This window comes from Microcaecilia unicolor, unplaced genomic scaffold (assembly GCF_901765095.1).
Source record: "Microcaecilia unicolor unplaced genomic scaffold, aMicUni1.1, whole genome shotgun sequence".
Lineage (NCBI taxonomy): Eukaryota > Metazoa > Chordata > Amphibia > Gymnophiona > Siphonopidae > Microcaecilia > Microcaecilia unicolor.
The window spans coordinates 37225-58479 of NW_021963732.1; the positions used below are offsets into that span (position 1 = coordinate 37225).

The following is a 21255-nucleotide window of genomic DNA, read 5'->3' on the forward strand; positions in this document are numbered from 1 at the left end:
CCACAAAACATTCCATATACAAGTGCATTGAAATTGTTCAGCTTTCTACAGTGTACAGTGCACTAATATCCATCATTAAACACACAAAATCCTCTCATGCACTTGAGTGTTGGATTTTTTTTGTACATACTTTATACAATACAAGCAGTTGTAATTTTTCTAAGCTCTCGGCTCTCATGCTCCTACCATTTTATTTATTATTTTGACTGCATAGACTTATTTGGGGAACTACAACTGCTGGATTTTATTTTGCATAATGCCAAACATTGATCTCAGGCACTGAAGCCTACAATTTTATGTTTAGTAATATGAAGGGACTAAGAATCCCATTGCCCTACCCCACTGAAAAATGAGGATAAGGGGCGACTAGGAACCCTGCTCTCTTTTTCCTCAAGATAGAATGAGGGGAGGTTTAGAGTCCCACAGTTCCCCTATCATGAAGTCCAGGTAAGGATAGTTAGAATAATTTAACACCCCCCCCCACCCCCCCCCCCTAGACAGAAGTCACAGTGAAGAGAAATGGAATCACTTTCACCCACTGTCTGCATACAGGGAGCTGAAACCTTCACTGTAAGGATGTCAGCATGAGGGAATTACAAAAAAGAGAAATGTAAGTTGTTCGCCCCCAACCAGTAAAGAATCTTCTGCCAAAAATAAAAAATAAATAAATAAATAATAATAATAATGGTGAAACGCAGAGCTACTGACATTTGTGTTTCAAATATGGACAATTTCATACCAGCTTTGGTTCTCCAGGATTCTCAAGTGCTACCAGAAGAGATGGCGGACAAGCTTTACTCCATGGGCGCTTAAGTACTCATCACAGCCTTGGCACATTCATCTGCAGCCTTAGAGGAGGGGGTGGGGGCAGGGAGGGAAAAGAAATCTAGCTTATTCAACCTCTTTAAAAATCATTATTGTACTCAACCCCGGACCTGCAAAAAACACTCACTGCCCAAAACATCTGTGAACAGAGCCACAAATTCTGAAGACCACCAAGATCATCATACATCTCAATTTATTTAAGACTGGAGACTAGAGTCATTTACTATGCGCCTGATGTAGGCAGAGAACATTAATTGATATTCAGCTCAAATAAATTTGAGCTGAATATGTGGCTTAAAGATAGCCAGAAAAAAGATTAAATTTTGACTTACATGCTGAATTTCTTTTTCTTTAATCTTAACAGAACAGGTCCTCTGATGGCAGAAGGAGACAGAGAAAATCTTTCCAGCCTGACCCTATACTTTGTAAGCACCTTTGAACAACATGGACTTCCAGGCAACAGTGAACAAAGGAATGAAAACAAGATGAAATACACACGTGACAAAATGTCTTACTCCCCTACAGGCAAGTAGGACCTCAGACCTCTCTCTGATCCCTGGTGGCTACTGAGCTGAAAGGGATCCCCCCCTCCAACCAGATACAGGACATAGAAATGTGAAACTTGCCCCTTAAATCAATTAATCTGAGGGTCAGTCCTGGCTCTACCCCCTGGACCCCAAATCAACCCAGACGATCTGGACAGCAATGGGAGCAGCAGCATTTCCTTCTTGCTCCTGCCCCAGGGGCTGCCTCTTCACAAATGGTGCTGTGTAGAGTGAGTTGGGGTCCCAGCGGGAGGGCCAAACCTCAGATGAACTGCATTAAGGAAGGGCTTCAAATTCCTATGCCTTGCATTGGGCAGGTGGAGAAAGCCTCTAGCCTACTAGTCTCCAGGGATCAGAGGGCCCCTGGTGGTATGTATGTGTGTGTGTGTGGGGGGGAAGCCTTTGGGGAGGGAAATGGGAAATTTTATCACAATTTGTGTGTACTTTTTCCCTTCCATGGCTTCATTCTCTTTTTTATTTGGGGGGGGGGGTGGAAGGTGGGAAAAAAAGAACCCTTAAGCACCATAGCTTAATACTATCGTTGCATCAGCTATACATCATAAGACTCCTGAGGAAGGCGCGTGGAGCGCCGAAACACAGCTGTGTTGAGTCGTTCCTATTTTTTCTTACACGTCTCCTGGTTCTTGAGAAGAGCCTACCCTTCCTACTCCTTGCTTCTGCAATGATAGTGAGGAGTCATGGATGACCCAGCACTCTGGTTTCTGATTCAATTGGGAAGGTGGTATTGTTGGGTAGTGTTATTGAAGTTGGGACCTGAGATCCTTGATTCTGGAACCAGGGAATCTTTGTATTTTGGGTGTTCAGTTTCAGTTTGTTGGACAAGGCCCAGGTCTGAATGATGAGAATATCGATTGTTACTGGTTAGGTTGGATCTTGGTATGAGGATACCAGAGGTAGAAGGAGAATGATGTCGTCCACATATTATAGTAATGGTTCTCCTGAACCCAGGTGTATGGAGCTAAGGGAGGACATGAAGAAGTTGAAGATGGGGGAGAGCAGGGACCCTTGAGGAACCCCACATTTCAGAACCCAGTATTTGGAAAGGTTTTTGTTTTGTTTCACTGAGTAGTTTTGGTTTGATAGGAATTTGTTGGACCATTTGAGGGCTGGTCCAGTTATTCCAATCTGATTCAGACGTTCCAGTAGCATTATGTGATCCATTGCATCGAATGCCGCTGAGATATCAAATTGAAGTAGTAGAACCTGATCTCCTTTGCATAGGTGTTGTTTGATGTACGTTGTTAGTACTAAGAGCAGGGTTTCAGTGCTGTGCAGCTCTGAATCCGAAATGAGACTGGTGTAATGTGGAGAACATGTCCAGATATTTGGAGAATTGTTTACTAACATATGATTCAAGCATTTTCGTAAAGAGTGGTATACTCGCCACTGGGTGATAATTTGCTGCAGAGGCTGTGACTAACCCTGAACCCTTTAATATTGATGTGAGGACGACTTTACCCATGTCTGAGAAAAGAGAACCAGAATTTAGTAGTCTATTAAGGCAGTTTGTTAGCCAATGAACCACTTTTGTGGGGTAGTTTGGAACAAGAATTCTGTACAGTGATCTAGGAAGAAATATGAACTTGAGCATTTAAGTAGTAATGATTTTACATCTTCCATTGACAGTGGTTGGTTTGCTTTAATTCCATGGCTTGAATCTAAGGTGGGATAGGCTTCTAGGTCATAGTCTTAAGTTTTCTTCTTCTGAATTGTATTTGGTCAGTTCAGCTCTAATTTGACTGACCTGTTTTCGAAGTAGTCAGCTAGATCTTGAGCGGAGGGGCATGTTTGTTGCTCTTATCTGGTGAGTGGGTGAAGGTTGGTTTCTTACTACGGTGAATAGTTTTCTATTGTCAAGGGTGTACAGGCCCACTAGGGTGCTGTAGTTTTCGCTTGGAGTTGGTTACTTTATGTTTATACTGAAGAAAGCAGAGTTTCCATTTGGATCTGTCATCCATAGCTTTGCTTTTTCTCCATTTCTTTTTGAGGTTTCTACAGTTTCGTTTTAGCTGTGATAGCTCTTCTGAGAACCAGTGTGATTTTTGGATTTCTTTGACCTTGTTGGTGGTAGTTGGTGCTATTTTATCAAAGACTGTTTTGACTTTGGTGTCCCATTCCAATTCTACAGATTCTTGTTTGGGGCTTTTAGGGGTAAGGGAGTTTCTTAAATCATTCCAGAAGCTGGATTCATTGATTTTCCCTCTGGTGGTTATTAGCTTAACAGGGTGATGTTTGGGGTGGTTTGTTAGGCAGATGTTGATGGTGAAATTCAGTTGGAAGTGATCAGACCATGGTACAGGCTTCCATGTGGGAGATCCAATCATGTTGGTGGGATAGGAGGTAAGGAAGTCTAAGGTACGGCCTTGTTCATGGGTTGGACCTCTCCCATGTACAGTGAGTTCGGATGTTTTCAAGAATGATTTAAAGTTGTGAACACTGGTATCTGCTTCAATCTCTAGGTGTAGGTTTAGATCTCCCAAGACGACTATTCCGGCAAACTGGAACATAGCAGACGAGATGACCTCTAAAATGGTAGGTTCAGCCTTAGACCAAGCTCCTGGTGAGCGGTAGATAAGGAGTAGAGCGATCTGGCTGGCTCCTTTGGCGTTGCCATGGAGTTTGCATAGCATGTATTCCTGTTCTGGGAATACCCCTATACTAAGGATATGGGTAGAAAGCTCTTGTACATAGTGCCAGTCCTCCTCCTTTCTTGTTTAGTCTTGGGGAGTGGAGGATGTCATATCCGGTTGGATACAGATGGGGTAACGTCGGGCTGTAGATTTCCGTAAGCCATGTTTCAGAGATAAATAAAAAGCTTAGAATAGACGATTCTAATAATTCCCTTAATAAGATTTTGCTCACTACAAATCTTGCGTTAATATAGATTGCTGGTGTAGGAGTAGGATGGGCTATCTGGTCTGAGTATGAGGGTTGTTTGGTCATGTTTAGAAGAGATCATGAATTGGGTCAAGCATTGGGTTTGGTGAGAGGCCTATGGACGGTTAAGTGCATGGAGCTCTGTGACCGGGTGTCAGAGCTCTCTAAAAGGTATCTTATTTATAAAACTGTAACTGCTGCCCTACTAATGCTGTAAACTGAACTTAACTCTTTACAGGGGATATTAGCGGAATCTAAGACCTAAACTGAATTCCCAAACACAGTAGAAAAAAACAAGGGCTGGAAAACAAGCATGGGATGTTATAATGCCGTTATATCGCGCCATGGTGCGACCGCACCTGGAGTATTGTGTTCAGTTCTGGTCGCCTCATCTCAAAAAAGATATAAAGGAATTGGAGAAGGTGCAGAGAAGGGCGACGAAAATGATAAAAGGGATGGGACGACTACCTTATGAGGAGAGGTTACAAAGGCTAGGACTCTTTAGCCTGGAGAAAAGGCGGGCTGAGAGGTGATATGATAGAGGTGTACAAAATAATGAGTGGGGTTAGAGCGGACAGATGTGAAGCGTTTGTTTACGCTTTCTAACAATAATAGAACAAGGGGACACAAGATGAAATTAGAATGTGGTAGGTTTAAAACAAATTGGAGAAAGTTTTCTTTACTCAGCGCGTGGTTAAGACTCTGGAACTCATTGCCGGAGAAGGTAGTGACGGCAGCTGGCCTTCCTGAGTCTGGACAGATTCCTGAAGGAAAAGTCCATTGATCGTTATTAAATTTTGGGGTTTTGCCAGGTTCTTGGGGCCTGGATTGGCCGCTGTTGGAGACAGAGTGCTGGGCTTGATGGACCTTTGGTCTTTTCCCAGTGTGGCAGTACTTACGTACTTATGTATTCCACAGGCAAAAACATTAATCACTGTCACTGTAATCCAAAGTCAGTAATTCTGTATAATCCACTTATCTCACACTGTCTTCTTACTTCAACCAGAAATAGACCAGCATGCCGACGGGTCCTCAATACATAATGGGGAATCCCCGTTTCTCCAAAGCTGCATCAGTGGTAGTCATCCTGTGTCATGACCACTGCTCCCAAAGATCAGGCAGGTTAACTGATAGAAAATGCCAGTAAAATTTAAAGGCAATGTTCCACCTCCTTTGTCAGAGGACAACCAATCGCATTCAAAACAATCAAAAATGCTTGTCAACGGGCCACCTAAATGAAGGCGGGCCATTCATTCCTAACATTCAATACATAGAGTTCAACGGAAGTAAAGAAAAAAATCCACTATTGTTCAGACTGTCGTAGCATATGCCCAAAATTACCCCTACAATTAGAGCGATGCAATTGTTCCAACACAATACACTGGAGCCAAGAGACAGATGTCTCAGTTCAGTTTTCAGTTCTCTATCTCCACATGTTGGTAGATTGACACAACTATCTCACAGGTTCTGGAATAGTGGGAGCCTATGTAATGAAATGCTCATTTATTGTGTCTCCATCTGCCCACAGTCATCTAGACTGGTCTGGTTAACTTTAGGTTTTCTATTTGGTCAACAAGAATAATCCTGGCTGAAAAGTGCTGAATTTTGGCACTCATCCACCAAAGTTCAACCATCCTCTGGAAATACCTACAGCACCAAGATTCCATATGGCAAAATTTTAAGTGGGTTATAATTTGCCCAGACAAAACTCTGCTGGGAGGAGAAATGGGGAGGACACAAGGGTGGGAGAGAAGGGGGAATTTTCAAAAAAGGTTTGTCCAGCTAACTTTTTTTTCAATTTAATCTTTATTAACGCGAATCCAGTCAATACCACCCAGAATATCACTGATAGTAATAACACTTGATTCACATTTTGCCCTTAACAGGATTTATTTTTGCACAATCAATGTCCAGCTAACTTTCAAAGTTAGCCAGACACACCCTTTGAATACTGACCCATGACAACAGAATAACAAAAGTCTGACCAAGATAATTCATGCTCAGTGTTGTGAACTGCACTGGCCACTGTAAGAGACACAAGTACTCAGCTGATCCCAGAATATATAACAGTATCCAAGAACCAATGGTAGCAGGGAAAGGGAATGGGACTTGATACATGCCTTTCTGTTTTTTTTTGCGACTACATTCAAAGCGGTTTATATAGTATATACAGGTAGTTATTTGTACCAGGGGCAATGGAGGGTTAAGTGACTTGCCCAGAGTCACAAGGAGCTGCAGTGGGAATTGAACCCAGTTCCCCAGGATCAAAGTTCACTGCACTAGGCTACTCCTCCACTCCAGAAGGATCGCTGACTTGTGGCACAATTTCCACATTTCTGCAAAGCAGATCATGATTCTTTAGGTATCATATATATGGCCTATAATATGCACACCATTAGCAAAGCCAGCCTTTTCCTGGAAACAAAGGGCACATTCTATTTTCACCATCACAGTCAGCCTCTCCCTAGAGTATGGACTACACCATCTGCACCTTCACAACAGAGTCAGTAAGTGCAGAATATAATGTGTGAGATGGGGATGGGTAGAACGGTTAAGAATTGTATGTAGAAATAGAGTGGGCTCTGGTTGTAGCTTCTCCTCTCCATGATGGCTACATCATGTAGATGGTTCCTCAATATTCAACATCTTTTTTGTTTTCAGGTTGGCTCATCTTCCTCCATACCTGCGCTTTTTATCTAGCAAGAACCTGTGTTAAGCATCAGAGGCTATGGCATCAGGGATTTCAATCATGGGCCATTCACCCCCCCCCCCCCCCAGTGACCAGCCATCATAGCAGTAGTGATTGGTAGAGGGCTACAAACAAATCTTTCAGAACCCAGCACATAGTCAATACCTTGAATCATGCCCACAGGTTCTTCTTCACAGGAGCTATAAATGCTGCCTCTTCAGCAGCCCCAGTCATAACCAGCAGAATGACCAGAAAACTTGGATCCCAATTCAAATATAGGTATTCTGTTGACACAGAACTTCCACTGGGCCAGTCCCAATATTTCTTTATATATGGGAATTCTAGATCTTTACTAACCTCTCGCACATACTGGTTCCCATCTCCAAAGCAGAGCAGTAGGTGGGGTAGAACATGAACCACATAGGGCTCAAACAGCTTCCCTAGCATGTTACACAGCATCTCAAAGGCAAAAAGAGCACCTGAGGAAAAATCACAAGACATACTATCAACCAAGACAAGGACACACAAAACAAGTACAGCAGCAAGAAACACACATTCTATCTATATGTAAATTTTAAAAATTCCCTCTTGCAACTGAACATGACCAAATCCAGAAAAACTTAACTTGTTTAAATGAATTTTAGGAGTAAACTAAGAGAATCTATCAGGAAGCTGAAAGGTTTGCTAACTACCCCTTTTCCTTTTGTCTATCCTTTTGACACTATGATATTGTCCCCCCCCCCCCCCTCTCTTTGTCCAGTTCTAGAGTGAGTGATCTTCGCTTTACTAATAAATAATGGAGCTCCTTTTCTTATATTTTGTTGTAGTGTGTACACCACTTTACCCTGCTTGGCCAGTTAAAGTGGTATAGTAACTACTTAATAAACTATAAATTAAACTATAAACTAATCACTGTAGCGCACGAGGCCTTGTGGATAAACATTTGGTTGCGGGTCTTGCACCTTCAACGGTAACTCTTTTACCTAGTTCCTCTTTGGAGTATACACTCTGCTTCTCTAGTGAGTGCTGTTGGCATGAGTCTTGGGGCAACTATTCCTGTTGAACCCGTCATGAAGAGGGGTTGTGGTTCCAGTGCCAAAGCAGTTGTTGAGACGAGGCTTGTGGTTTAAATATGTCTCTGGATCTAAGGAAGTGATATTGAAAGATATTTGGACTGTTGTCAAAAGAACTGAATCCATAATAAAGGGTGGGGGGAGATGCTTGGTCAGTTATGTCACTTTTCTCAAGAGATAGTAGCTAGGTTGGCAAGATCTAAATAAAAGTGTTCCTCTGTTGAGGCACTCCAAATTATGGAACTTCAAAAGCTTAATTTGGCAATCAAGGACAAACCTCTCCACTCATTTTAAGCTGGAGGGGCTGAAAAATTCCTTGACAGCTTGAAATCTTTGATTTTTTAATTTTCCACAATGAGTGCTTTCATGTAAGAGTTAGTTGATTAAATATTTCAAAGAGGTCTTGAATATCCCTACTGTCGTTATGTTTTTCAGAAATCTTTAATGAAGAATGTGATGGGAGAAGGCGCCTGATTTGGCAAATTTCTTGGAAAGTCTCACTGAAGATATCCTTAAGGGCTACCTTACTAGTTATGTTCTTCACTAAGAATGATAAATTAGTGATTTTGGTGTCTTTCTTTAAAAAGAAAGATTATCTGTTTTGTGGTTACAGGATTAAGATTTTCTCAGTTAGAGGCCAACCGAGCCGAAACCAAAACTGAAAACTAAAGTTTGGTTGTGTTAATCTGAACCAATGAGGCCCACTAGGGATTGTCAGAGCCTGTAGTCAGCAGCCCTCTAAGCCCTCTGCTAAATTCACAGGAGATTACCACCCTCCAGCATAGACTGACAACTAGGAAAACCATTTTAACAAGGGCTTCTCACAAGTCTGGCATGTTTAGGTTCCCAGGTCAAAGTAGATGTAGTTAAATGTCCTCTGAGACATAACTTTGTGAGAACATGTTAAAAAAAAAAATCATGATTACCAGCTTTTATGCTTACCCAAACTGTGCACAAGCAACAAGAGAAAGTATTTTGAGGTGTTTCCCCTTTTGTATTTATAAAACATGGACAAGCATAATATAGATTCTTACTAAAAAAAAAAAAGGGTAAAGGAGTAAAGATACTGGTCTATGCTGTGGACACTATACCAGCTTGATGAACAATCCAAAATAAAAAAGCCCATTGATGTGAATGCGAAGACTATATGCTCTGAAAAATTACTATCAAGAGCAATACATTTCTCAAATTATTTTCTAATATACAGACTTCATTTTACTCATATGCAGATGATTTTTTGCTTATCCATTATGTTAGACCATCGAACATAGATCTTACACCCATTCAAATATGCTTGGATAAAGTAGCAGACTGGTTGACAACACATCAGCTGGTACTGAACCCGGATAAGACTACTACATCTTGGATAGTAGGGCAAGGCACATATCCCTCTGTGGTACCTGTGCTATTTGGTCAGAATATTCCAACAGTTAAGTCTTTTAGATATCTCGGGGTCATTATTGATTCCGCATTGACCTTTGAGGAACAAGTATCCGATGTAGTGAAAAAATCTTTCTTTCATCTGAGACGGCTTCGGTCAGTCAGAAATTCAATAAGTAAGGACTCTCTCAAAACGCTGACATCGGCATATATTACTTCACGTTTAGACTACTGTAACATTGTATATGCTGGGATTACTCAAGCAAACTTAAAGCGATTACAAAGAATTCAAAATACAGCAGCACGTATGATCTGTAGGGCCCGGAGGGATGATCGAGCAACACCTTTATTGCATCATCTGCACTGGCTCCCGGTCGAAGCAAGAATAAAGTTTAAGGCTCTTGTCCTGACACACAAAGCCTTTCACACATTAAACCCTAGCTACTTGTCGAATTTAACAATCCCCTACACCGCTATGCGAACTCTCAGATCCCTAACAGATAACAGGTTAGTCATTCCCCTCTTACTAAGGCTAGATGGGAATCTACACGGAGATCGGCTTTTTTCTACCTGTCACCCTCCCTTTGGAATAGCCTTCCAAAGGAGATCAGATTAGAGAAATCTTATCTCCATTACCGAAAACTTCTGAAAACCTCTCTCTTATAAGCTACGTAGAACAGAACTTAGCATAATGAGATAAGGTCAAAAAGACAAAGAAAAATGGGATAGCTTAAGTGGATATTAGATTTTTAACTTGTATTGATTTATTATGTAGTTTATCTTGATTGCTGTGCTTTCCTGTCATGAATGGAATTCCTATGTCTATTTGTATATACCAATTTTTTTATATATATGTAAACCGTTCTGTTTTGCAGATGCAATAAGATACGGATATAAATTAACATATAAAAAAAAAAAAAAAAAAAATATATTGTAATATCATTTCTCTACTAACACTATAAGCAGACCAGTACTTGTGCTGGAAAAAAACAATCATTGCAGGTTCCTTTCTCAAATAATCTAGCTTCTGCATACCACTGGTAGTCTAGTCAGGGTAGAAGTGAACCCCAGCTCTTCCCCATGTCAGCTCTACTCTCAAATGGCTGCTGTGACCTCTTGCAGCAGTCTTGCAAGATTACCATGGTCATGGCAGCCATTTCGAGAGCAGAGCCAGCATGGGAAGGAGTGACTAGGGATCACTCCTGCCCTGATTACACCCTAGATCACCAGGGATATATGATAGCTCCAATTGGAGTATCTATAGGTAAGCGGAGGGGAAGGGGAGGGAGGGAGAGAGAGAAATCACAAATTTTTGCCTTCCACTGAACATACGTGATCAGTTTTGGCCAAAACCAAAACTACTGTTGAAGCCTTTTGGCCAAATTGTTTCTGGGAGTTTTGGTGGAGGGGTGTTTTATAGATCCAGTAACTGCTGGTATCACATGTGAGATTTCTGTTAGAGGGTTCTCTTTTTCCATTGATTTTTTTTTTTTTTGTTTTCTTTTTCCCCATAATGTGAGTTGCATTTATCTGTGCTCTTTGTATTAATATTTCTTGTAATTTTTCCCTCTGTGGTTTTTCTTTTTTTCTTGTAGGTTTTAATTTCATTTCAAAATTTCAATTAACCCCCCCCCCCCCGAATGATAGATGACAAAAGGTAGTGGTAAATGGAGTTCAATCTGAAAACTGGGACGTTACTAGTGGTGGGGGATTGGTTCTTGGTCTGGTTCTCTCTTTTAATTAACAATCACTATATCGCATATCAGAAAAAAAAAAAAAAAAAGAGTAATTATTGCAATTATTACATACCAAAAAAAAAAAAAAATCTAGAGGGCAAAATCCCTGACCTACTCTTTTAAATGAAGAAATATGGGGAGAAAGAATCACCAAAGAAAAAAAGGAATAATAAAGCAACCAAGCAAAATATAATCTGCAAATAAAACAAAAGCCTCTATTAAATCATCAGCTAACTGAAGACTGTCCTTTCTTCATATGTCGAAATAAATTCATTCAAATGTACTTGATTAAAAAAACACAATCTTTCCCTTGAACTATTATTAAAGATTTATGAGGAAATTTAAGTCACACCCAAGCTCTATACCCTTTGTTTAAGTTTAAGAAATTCTCCACAGATTTCCTGTATACAGAAAGACATATCTGGGTAAACCCAAATAGCTACACCATGAAATAAAACACATTTCCTTAAAAGAAGATAAAACCTTGTCTGTGTCACTATAGCAAAGGATGCCAGCACTATACAAGTGGTTAAAAAATAAATAAAAAAGTGTGCATAACCCCCCCCCCCGAGTTCTGTTTTTAAAAGCAATATTTAATATCCAACAATAGTACACACAGAACCTATGTTTTGCCAACAGGCTGCATCAGGGTAAATGTCACATACAGAGAACAGAAACATATAAAAACATTACAAAAAACATAAGTTAAACTGTAAAATGAGATGGTGCAATATAAGACATATTGAAACATGTACAGCTATCTAAAAATATTTAAAACAGTGACGAAAAAAAAACCAAAAAACAAAACAAAACACTGAACCACACAGAGTTACCACATTCTCATCACTTAAAAAGGAACTACTTGAGCATAATTACCACCAGTCACTGGTCATCCACATAGAAGATAAGGAATGCACCAACAAAATATGAAAACATACAAATGTATTCATCCACTTCGATTTATGTATGGATATCTAAAAAATAAAAAAATAAAGTGTAAAAAATAAAACAACTCAAAATAACCTTCACAACTCATGGCATGGGTCCAATTTTAATGCAAATTAGAATTAGTCCCAATATATATATGTCATTCCTGCTAACCAGTGTGACCATATTAAACTAATGTAAAACAAAATGCTATTGAAAAAAATGCAGGAAACAGGACAGCATTTTACTAGAGCTACAATTGTGCACAATATGCTAGCCAGGCAAAGCAACTTTGCGTGTGTTACGTTCACTAGGCTTGTCATCACACAATGACTTCAACCTGTCTCTCTAGCAATGGCGTGAAATTCACTATTCTGGAAGTAAGGCCTCTTTGGGCTCTATTTGGTCCACCTGTGAGATAGCATTTTCTTCTGAATGGTATTTTTTTTGTTTGAACTCTTTATGTAGGAGAGTTGAGTAATATTGTTATACTATTATCAGATCCTTTCGAAGCATGGTGGAAGAAATGGTGTTTTAGTGTTTCATAATATGTATATTTACAAGTTGTATTGTTCCTTTGATAGTTTGCAAGACTGTAGTTCTAGTAAAAATGAAGAAACAGTGAACACTGAGAAGGCTTTCTTTTCTCTCTTTTTTTTTTTGTTAATAAATTGCATTACCAGTATCTAGACCCAAAGAAAAAAAAAAAAAAAAAATCCCAACAAGCCTAAAGTCATTCCCCTAGGGCCCACACTGACCAGGACTGCACAGGCTTACCACTGCTACCATCTGATGAGATTGAGAACAGACTGGCTTTCAGGGGATTGCAAAGAACACTTATAAGCTTACTTGAAACTCAGCAGTTCTCAGTCTCCATCTGCAGGTAGGAGTGTGTCAACCCATCTATGACGTTTTAGTGCGTTCATGATATGTAGATCTACGAGTTATATTGTTCCCTTTATTTTGTAAAATTGTATTTCTAGTAAAATGGTGTTTTGTTTTCTGTATTTTATTTGTTTTCAGTGGCGTCTTGGATCATTTTAATATGGTCACACTGGTTAGCAGGATTGAAATACATACATTGAGTTTAATTGTAATTTGGGTTAATATAGGACCTATGACAATCCCATGAGCTAGGAAGGTTACGTTTTGAGTAGTTTTACTTTTTATTTTTTTTACACATTTTTTTTTATTTTCTAGATGCCAATACATAAATAGAAATGGATGAAAACATGTGTATGTGTCTTCATAAGAACATAACATAAAAATAGCCATACTGTGTCACACCAAAGGTCCATCTAGCCCAGTATCCCATTTCCAACAGTGGCCAAGACAGGTCACAAGTACCTGGCTGAAACCCAAATAGTGGCAGCATTCCATGCTACCAATCTCAGGGCAAGCAATAGCTTCCCCATGTCTGACTCAATAGCAGACTATGGACTTTTCATCCAGGAACTTGGCCAAACCTTTTTTAAACCCAGATACGCTAACTGCTGTTACCACATACTCCGGCAAACAGTTCCAAAGCTTAACTATTCATCGAGTGAAAAATATTTCCTCCTATTTGTTTTAAAAGTATTTCCATGTGACTTTGAGTGTCCCCTAGTCTTTGTACTTCTGGAATGAATAAAAAATCAATTCACTTCTACTGTTCTACTCCACTCAAGATTTTGTAGACCTCAATCATGTTTCCCCTCATCCATCTGTTTTCCAAGCTAAAGGGCCCTAACCTCTTTAGCTTTTCCTCATACGAGAGGAGTTCCATCCCCTTTATCATTTTGGTCACTTTTCTCTGAACCTTTTCTAATCCGCTATATCTTTTTTTAAGTTTCATTTAAAGGAATGTGCAGGACATCAGGACTCATACCACAGATCATTGAACGTGTCGGAGACCGCGTGCTGAAGAAGACTTTGGCTGGCGGGGGTTGGGGACCCCCGCCAGCAAAGGTACCTTGCGGCGGCAGGGGTCGAAAGTGGCGGGGTTGGGGGGGTGGGCCAAAATATGCCCCCCCACCTTGGGCTCAGGACCCCCCTCCCGCAGGGACCTGCTTGCTGCTCTAACAGGACTGGCTAACATCTGAAGCTATCATACAGGCTGGTATGTACTGTTTCCTTCACATCCCCTTGGGGGTGGGAGGGGGTCAGTGACCACTGGGGGAATAATCCTTCCAGTGGCCACTTTATCATTTAGGGCACCCTTTTTTTTTTTTTTTTTTACTTAGGTGTGACTGAAACAGGTCTAGACCAAAATGTCTCACATTTAGTCCTGGACATTTTTGCTTTGTTCCATTATGGCAGAAAAGCATCCAAGTTCTGGGAATGCCCAAATCTTGTCCCCAACATGCCCCCTTGTTGTTTGAACGCACTGCAGAGAAAAAAGTCTCAAACCTGAGTTTCAAAAATCTCAATTTCCAAATGTCACTTTATGTTTTTCTGTTTTGAAAATGATCCCCAATATGTTTTGGCAACATGAAGAACAATGGAAATTTAGCTGATGATAGAGTTACACCACACAGTTCCCTTGCAATTCTGTCAATGGATATCTCCAGTATTACACACCACTTGACTTTGGAAAGTGTACACACAGTTCCCTCTGCAAGGTATCTCCAGTATTACATCCCAATTGACTTTGGAAAGTGTACATAATGTTATAACTTCTCCAAAAGTCTCCCTATATCCAATGGTCCTTCTGGACTCCTTGGGCCTGGGAAGCTCATCACCTTAACAGAGACATGTAACCAACTTTGAGATTTTGAGAGTGGTGGCTAAAATGGATGCCATTTTCTCATCAGAGTTGTGCAATGTTACTAGTGAAACTGTAGACTTGACATCTTTGGGCCAAATGGGTGGGAGGTCATGATAATATCTTATATGATTAGGTCAAGATGATTGAACTGTTTGAATTTTACTACTGCCTTAGTCAAAGGGAGTAAGATACTTGAGAATAAGTTTCACAAAAATAGAAAATTTGATGTGTTATTATAACTTACAGTTTCTGAACTTTCATTTTTATTCTACGATATCAGCAAAGGAAATAGGGAATATTTGGTGGGCAAGGCATCCTGCACTTTGCAGTCCAGCTGCTTTTAATATTTTTCTAAGTATTTGTCTCAAAGTTCGTCTCTTTGCAGATGATATGAAAACATACAACAGAATAGACACCCCTCTAAGGTGAACAAAAGGAGGGATCTAGTGAAGCTTGAAAAATGGTCTAGAATTTGGTCACTAAGATTTAATGCTACAAAATAAAGGGTCATACATTTGTGCTACAAAAACCCAAGGGAGCATTGCAGAATAGGGGGTGAAGTACTTCTGTGTACAAAAGAAGAGCAGGGACTTTGAAGTTATCGTATCTGATGATCTTAAGGTGACCAAAGAGGTAGAAAAGGTGATGGCAAAAGTCAGAAGGATTCTTGGGTGCATAGGGAGAGGAATGGCCAGCAGGAAAAAGAAGGTGATGTCCCAGTATAGGTCTCTGCTGAAACCTCATCTATATAAATAATTCTCACCTCACTGTGTGGCAGGGAAACACTGAAGCCCTGTACTGTTCAGGCTGTCAGCACCACTCACTCTCACTCATAGACCTGCCCTCAGCCACACCCCATCCAGACATAATTCACAACCCCAATTTCTAATGAAGCCGGAAGCTGCACCAACTTCCGTGCTGGTGTAGATCGCTGTTCCCCCATGAGTGTGTGCCCCGCCCTCGCGTCACAACGTTATGATGTCGAGGGCGGAGCACTGACACTCACCCAATGGGCTGCACTGTACCTCCACCCTCGCGTCAAAACGCGATGATGTCGACGGCAGGGCGGGGAAGGCACAAGGCACAAAAACCAGAGAAAACCACGAGCCATGCAGGGGGAGGAAAAGGGGTAGGGAAGGCACAAGTCGCAAACAAGATCCAATGAAAGCAAAACGACAGAAAACCACGAGCCACGCAGGGGGAGCAGTAGCGAAACACGCAGCGCGTGTTTCCCTACTCTTCCCCCTGCCTACAAATCAGCTGTCAGTGCCCCCCTCCTCGGCGCATCACCCAATCACCTCCCCCCATGCACATAGCTCCGAAGGAATCTCTACAAACGAGCCCCAACATTTCGCCAACGCGATGACGCTCATCAACAATAACAACAGTGCGCACGTGAACTACGAGCTTCACAACGTTGGAGGTGAGAATTCTTTATATAGATGGGTGTCAAGCAAGTATAGCAGATGATGGTGTCTTCTTCCTCCCCCTGCCCCCTTCTTTTAAAAGAACAAAAAAAAAAACCTTGCTATAAAGGAGGACAGCCTGAGTTCCAATGCCAGACCCCACAGCCAAAGCACACAAGTTACCCAGCTCCACCACACTCCCTCCCGCCCGCCCGCCCAAAAGCATCTATCTACTCACACAGAGAAACACAAACTGTGCCATGCACAGACAGCATCTCTCTCACTCACACACACACACACACCTATGTACCTCAACCCACCACACCCTCTGACCCCCCAACCCCTCCACAAACAACAGAAACACATACAATTATGTGGAACAACGTACCCTCCTCCAGACAAACTCCCAACACCACAATGGCAGCACTGATTGCTCATGCAATTCACAGACTCCCCAACAAAACAATACGTAAGCCAGCTCAAAATTCACCTTCTGCTACAGAGGGGAGGAGGCGGTCCTCAGACCTGAGAGGGGGAGGCGGTCCTCAGACCAGAGGACACTCTCTCTCACACACACTCGCACCCAGAGTCACTCTCTCTCTGTCACCCACACACTCGCACATTCACTCTCTCTCACACACACTCTCTCTCAAACATACACGCTCCGAGGAAAACCTTGCTAGCGCCCATTTCATTTCTCTGAGAAACGGGCCTTTTTAATAGTTTAGAATAATTTGCACAATTCTGGAGACTGCACCTTAAAAAAAAAAAAAAAAAGATATAAATAAGTTGGTCCGGAGGGCAGCTACTAAAATGGTCAGTGGTCTTCATCATAAACATATGGAGACAGACATTATGTATACTTTGGAAGAAAGGTGGGAGTAGGAGAGGGGAGATACGATAGACACATTTAAATATCTCTGTGGCATAAATGCTCTTAAATGAGGCGGCATAGAATGAAGGTGAAAGGGGACAGATTAAGGAGTAATACAAGGAAATATTTCTTTACAGAAAGAATGTTGGTGGCGTGGAACAGCCTCCCAATGCAGGTGGTGGAGACAGACTCTATCCAAATTCAATAAAGTATAGGATCTCTTAGGGAGAGAAAAAGATAGTAGATGGTATGGATGGGCAGACTGGATAGTCCATATGGTCTTTATCTGCTGTCATTTTCTATGTTTTGTTGAGAAAAGTATGGTTTAGTTCAGCTTTTGCAATCATAGGGGAACAAAGAAAAGAAAATTAAGCAAGAATTCCCTTACCCTCTCGCCGTCGGAAATTCTTCTTATCCTGAATGGCATCAGTGAGAGTTGTCATCATATCTTGCTGCTTCAAAGATAAGATTCCCAGACCTTTCACCAGGCCAGCTAAACCATAGGCTGCACCTTTGCGTTCAGCATATTTATCAGATTCTAACAGCAGTTCCATTAGCTTTTGTATCATTCCTGCTGCATCTTCCTTGATAGCTGGTACAAGGGGTGGCAGACAGCTAGCAACAGACTCCTGAACCTGAAGAATGCATTGCAGAAGCGCAACATGAACACCTATATGACAACCATAAGCCCTCGTCCTGTGTAATTAAACAAAGTACTTCACATCTCTTTGCTTTCATAACACCAGAGGAGAGACAAAACAGTATGCAGCCTGTAGCATTCCTAAGCAGTATCTTTGCACTGACCCGTTAAACAGTCCCAGGAGTGTATGTAAGGAGATACCTGCTGAGATGGTGTTGACAGTGCAGTTATCAGTTTGGCTACAATTGGTTTCACTTTGGGATCATTCTTGTCCAAATGTTTTGCCAATGAGCCCATTAGGATGACCACACTCTGCCTCACTGCATCATAACTGGCATCAGTGGGCGCATTTTTCAAAAACTCTTCAAACACTGGCAAGAGAGAATTAACACTGTCCTGAAAAAGAAGAAAATGTGTCATGTCATAGTATATTGGTGTAAATCTAAATTTATTTATTCATTCGTATACTTATTGTCTAATTAAACTAAGTGGAATACAAAAGTAACATCTAATTTTATAATGGAATGTGCTTAATATAAAGATATTAAACAAATCTCCTAGGTCAGCCCATCACCATTTAAGCAAAATGTGTAGCACCCAAATAAAAGTTAACTTACTAGCAAAATGTTCTTAATGTAAAGGAGACTATTTATGGTGAACTGCCTGAACAGAGCACAAACTCAAGAAACAGAAGTACATACACTGCATTATTATATTGAATCTTTTACAGTCTTTCTCAAATGTCTTGCCATATAGGGTTAGCATTGTTGGCTTCATTTAGTGCTGTCCTTGAAGAGCACACCCGGCTGCCTACCTTGCCATGGGTGTTGAGAGCAGAAAGAGCAGCATCCAACATGCACTTCCTGACCTCAGGGTGACGGTCATTAAGGGCATCAGGAACAAAGAACTGGAACAGAGGCTTAACTTGAAATCCATCCAAATATGGTGCCAGTTTGTTTAGTGCTAGGGCTATGCCGCACCTAGAAAGGAAGCAAAAATCAAAAGGACAAAATCAGGTAATATGAGATGTTCTACACAAGTTTCCACAGAAACAGAGACCAAACAGTCTATTCTCTTTTCCCGACAAAATACTGCAGCCTAAACTCTGCTTACCTTTAACTCAAGAATCCTTAGTTAAGATTACATTCTCATACTTTCTAGAATTCTGTTTTTGCTTTTAGCACCACAAATTGAATGGTGTTCCATATATCCACCATTGCTCTGTCCAGTCAAAGGCCGACTCACTGCTTACTTGCCCACTGCAATGTGCTAGGCATCAAACAGTTTACATACATAGCTACAACAAATAGTGAAGGAACTCCATATACTCAGACAGGATGGAAAAGAAAAGCAACAAAGAAGTAAAGAAAGACTACTAGATTGTCATACCAACCCCCCCTCCACAAAACTAAGACTCGGGAAAAGCCAAAGAGAATAAGGTGCTCATTTTCAAAGCAGATGGACACCTCAAAATGCCTAAAAAAACATCTGTTTGCTAAAAATATCCAAATCCTAATTTTGGAAAGTCAGAATCTGGACGTTTCACACTGCAGTTCAACCGAACAGCAAGAGAGTAGTTGTGGGTATGTTCTGCACGGGACTAGGGAGAGTACAAAAGTAGGACGTCCAACAGTGATTTTCAAACGGGAAAAAATGTCTATGTCCATGTAATGGAGACAGTGCAAGAAAATCTCTCTCATGAATATTCATTGTGGGTATCCTGAAAATCTGACTGGCTGGGGTGCCTCCAGGACCAGGCTTGGGAACCACTGCTCTACACGATGACAAAGCACTAATCTCGCTAAGGTGAGCCCTTACAGAATTGGTCTTGAGACCAAACACAGTAGAAGGTATTCAAACAGGATGTCTGTGTAGGACAAGAAAAGGGATCTAGGGCCTAGCCCTCGCACCACACGGCAAACCTCCTCCATTTGAAAGATGAGCACCTCGTAGTGGAATCTTTCCTGTAAGCCAGTAAGACCTTGGAGACCCTCAGGAAGACGCAAGGAAGCAAATTCTAAGCTCTCAACATCCAAGCTGTAAGGGCCAGAGACTGGAGGTTGGGATATAGAAGAGATCCCTCGTTCTTTGTGATGAGGGCTGGAAAACACTCCAATCTCCAAGCTCTTTGGAGAACAACTTCAGAAGAGGGAGCCAGATCTGCCTGGGCCAGTATGGATAGTTCAGGGTCATGGTTCCACGGTTTATTTATTTCACTTGTATCCCACATTTTCCCACCTATTTGCAGGCTCAATGTGGCTTCGCCATACAGGATGAAGTATACATTTGATGTTACAAAGAAGTATACATTTGGCGTTACAAAGAAGTATACATTTGGCGTTCCAAAGAAGTATACATTTGGTGTTACAAAGAAGTATACATTTGGTGTTACAAAGAAGTATACATTTGGTGTTACAAAGAAGTCACGGAAGACAAAAGGATTTGATCAAGTAGTTGTAGATACATTGTGCTAAAGTTGGAAAGGTGTTGTGTTATGGTTATCTATGGGTTCTCGTGATAGGCTTTATCAAAGAGGTACGTCTTCAGAGATTTGCGGAAGTTAATTAATTCATTGATCGTTCTCAGGTGAGTTGGAAGTGCATTCCACAGCTGTGTGCCCATATAAGAAAAGCTGGTCGCGTGAGATAGTTTGTATTTTAATCCTTTACAACTGGGGAAGTGTAGGTTGAAAAAGGTGCGGGAAGATTTTTTTGCGTTTCTGGGTGGTAGGTTCACTAGGTCTAGCATGTAGGTTGGGGCATCTCCTTAGATGATTTTATGAACAATTCTGCAGATCTTGAATGTGGTGCGTTCTTTAAGTGGAAGCCAGTGTAGTTTCTTTCTCAAGGGTTTTGCACTTTCATATTTTGTTTTCCCGAATATGAGTCTAGCTGCGGTATTCTGGGCTGTTTGAAGTTTTTTGATGGTCTGTTCTTTACAGCCAGCAAAATGTATTGCAATAGTCTAGATGACTTAATACCATTGACTGTACCAGGTTCCGGAAGATGGCCCTTGGGAATTAAGGTTTTACTCTTTTGAGTTTCCACATGGAATGGAACATTTTCTTAGTTATATTCTTCATGTGGTTTTCAAGTGTAAGATTTCGGTCAATGGTAACACCCAGAATTTTCAAATTGTTTGAGACAGGGAGGGAAAAGTTTGCATGACTTTCAGCAAAGTCTTCTCCACAAGAGGGATGGGAGGATACGCATACAGAAGACCAGTCCCCCAATGAAGGAGGAAGGCATCTGACGCTAGTATGTCATGGGCCTGGAGCCTGAAACAGTACTAAGAGACTTGTGATTGAACTGAGTGGCAAAAAGATCCCACCAAGGGGGAGCCTTACACTTGGAAGACCTCACGAACAACGCCCATGCTGAGGGACCTCTCGTGCGGTTACATGATCATGCTCAGTCTGTCAGTCAGGCTGTTGGATTTGCCAATCAGGTAAGTTGCCTTGAGTAGCATCCCATACTGTACTGCCCAGTGCCACATCTGGACGACCTCCTGAAACAG

The 21255-nt window shown here is 41.3% G+C and overlaps 1 protein-coding gene across 1 annotated transcript; it reads right to left on the bottom strand.

Annotated features, from left to right (window-relative positions):
- Window positions 1-809: 809 nt before the first annotated feature.
- Window positions 810-18719, bottom strand: LOC115459593 (eIF-2-alpha kinase activator GCN1-like; the record flags this gene model as incomplete). Its single annotated transcript, XM_030189401.1, has 5 exons — window positions 810-848; window positions 7315-7436; window positions 17488-17734; window positions 17941-18135; window positions 18554-18719. Coding segments are annotated over 5 exons (769 nt in total), but the record flags the coding sequence as incomplete, so codon positions are not given.
- Between the last annotated feature and the right edge of the window lie 2536 nt (window positions 18720-21255).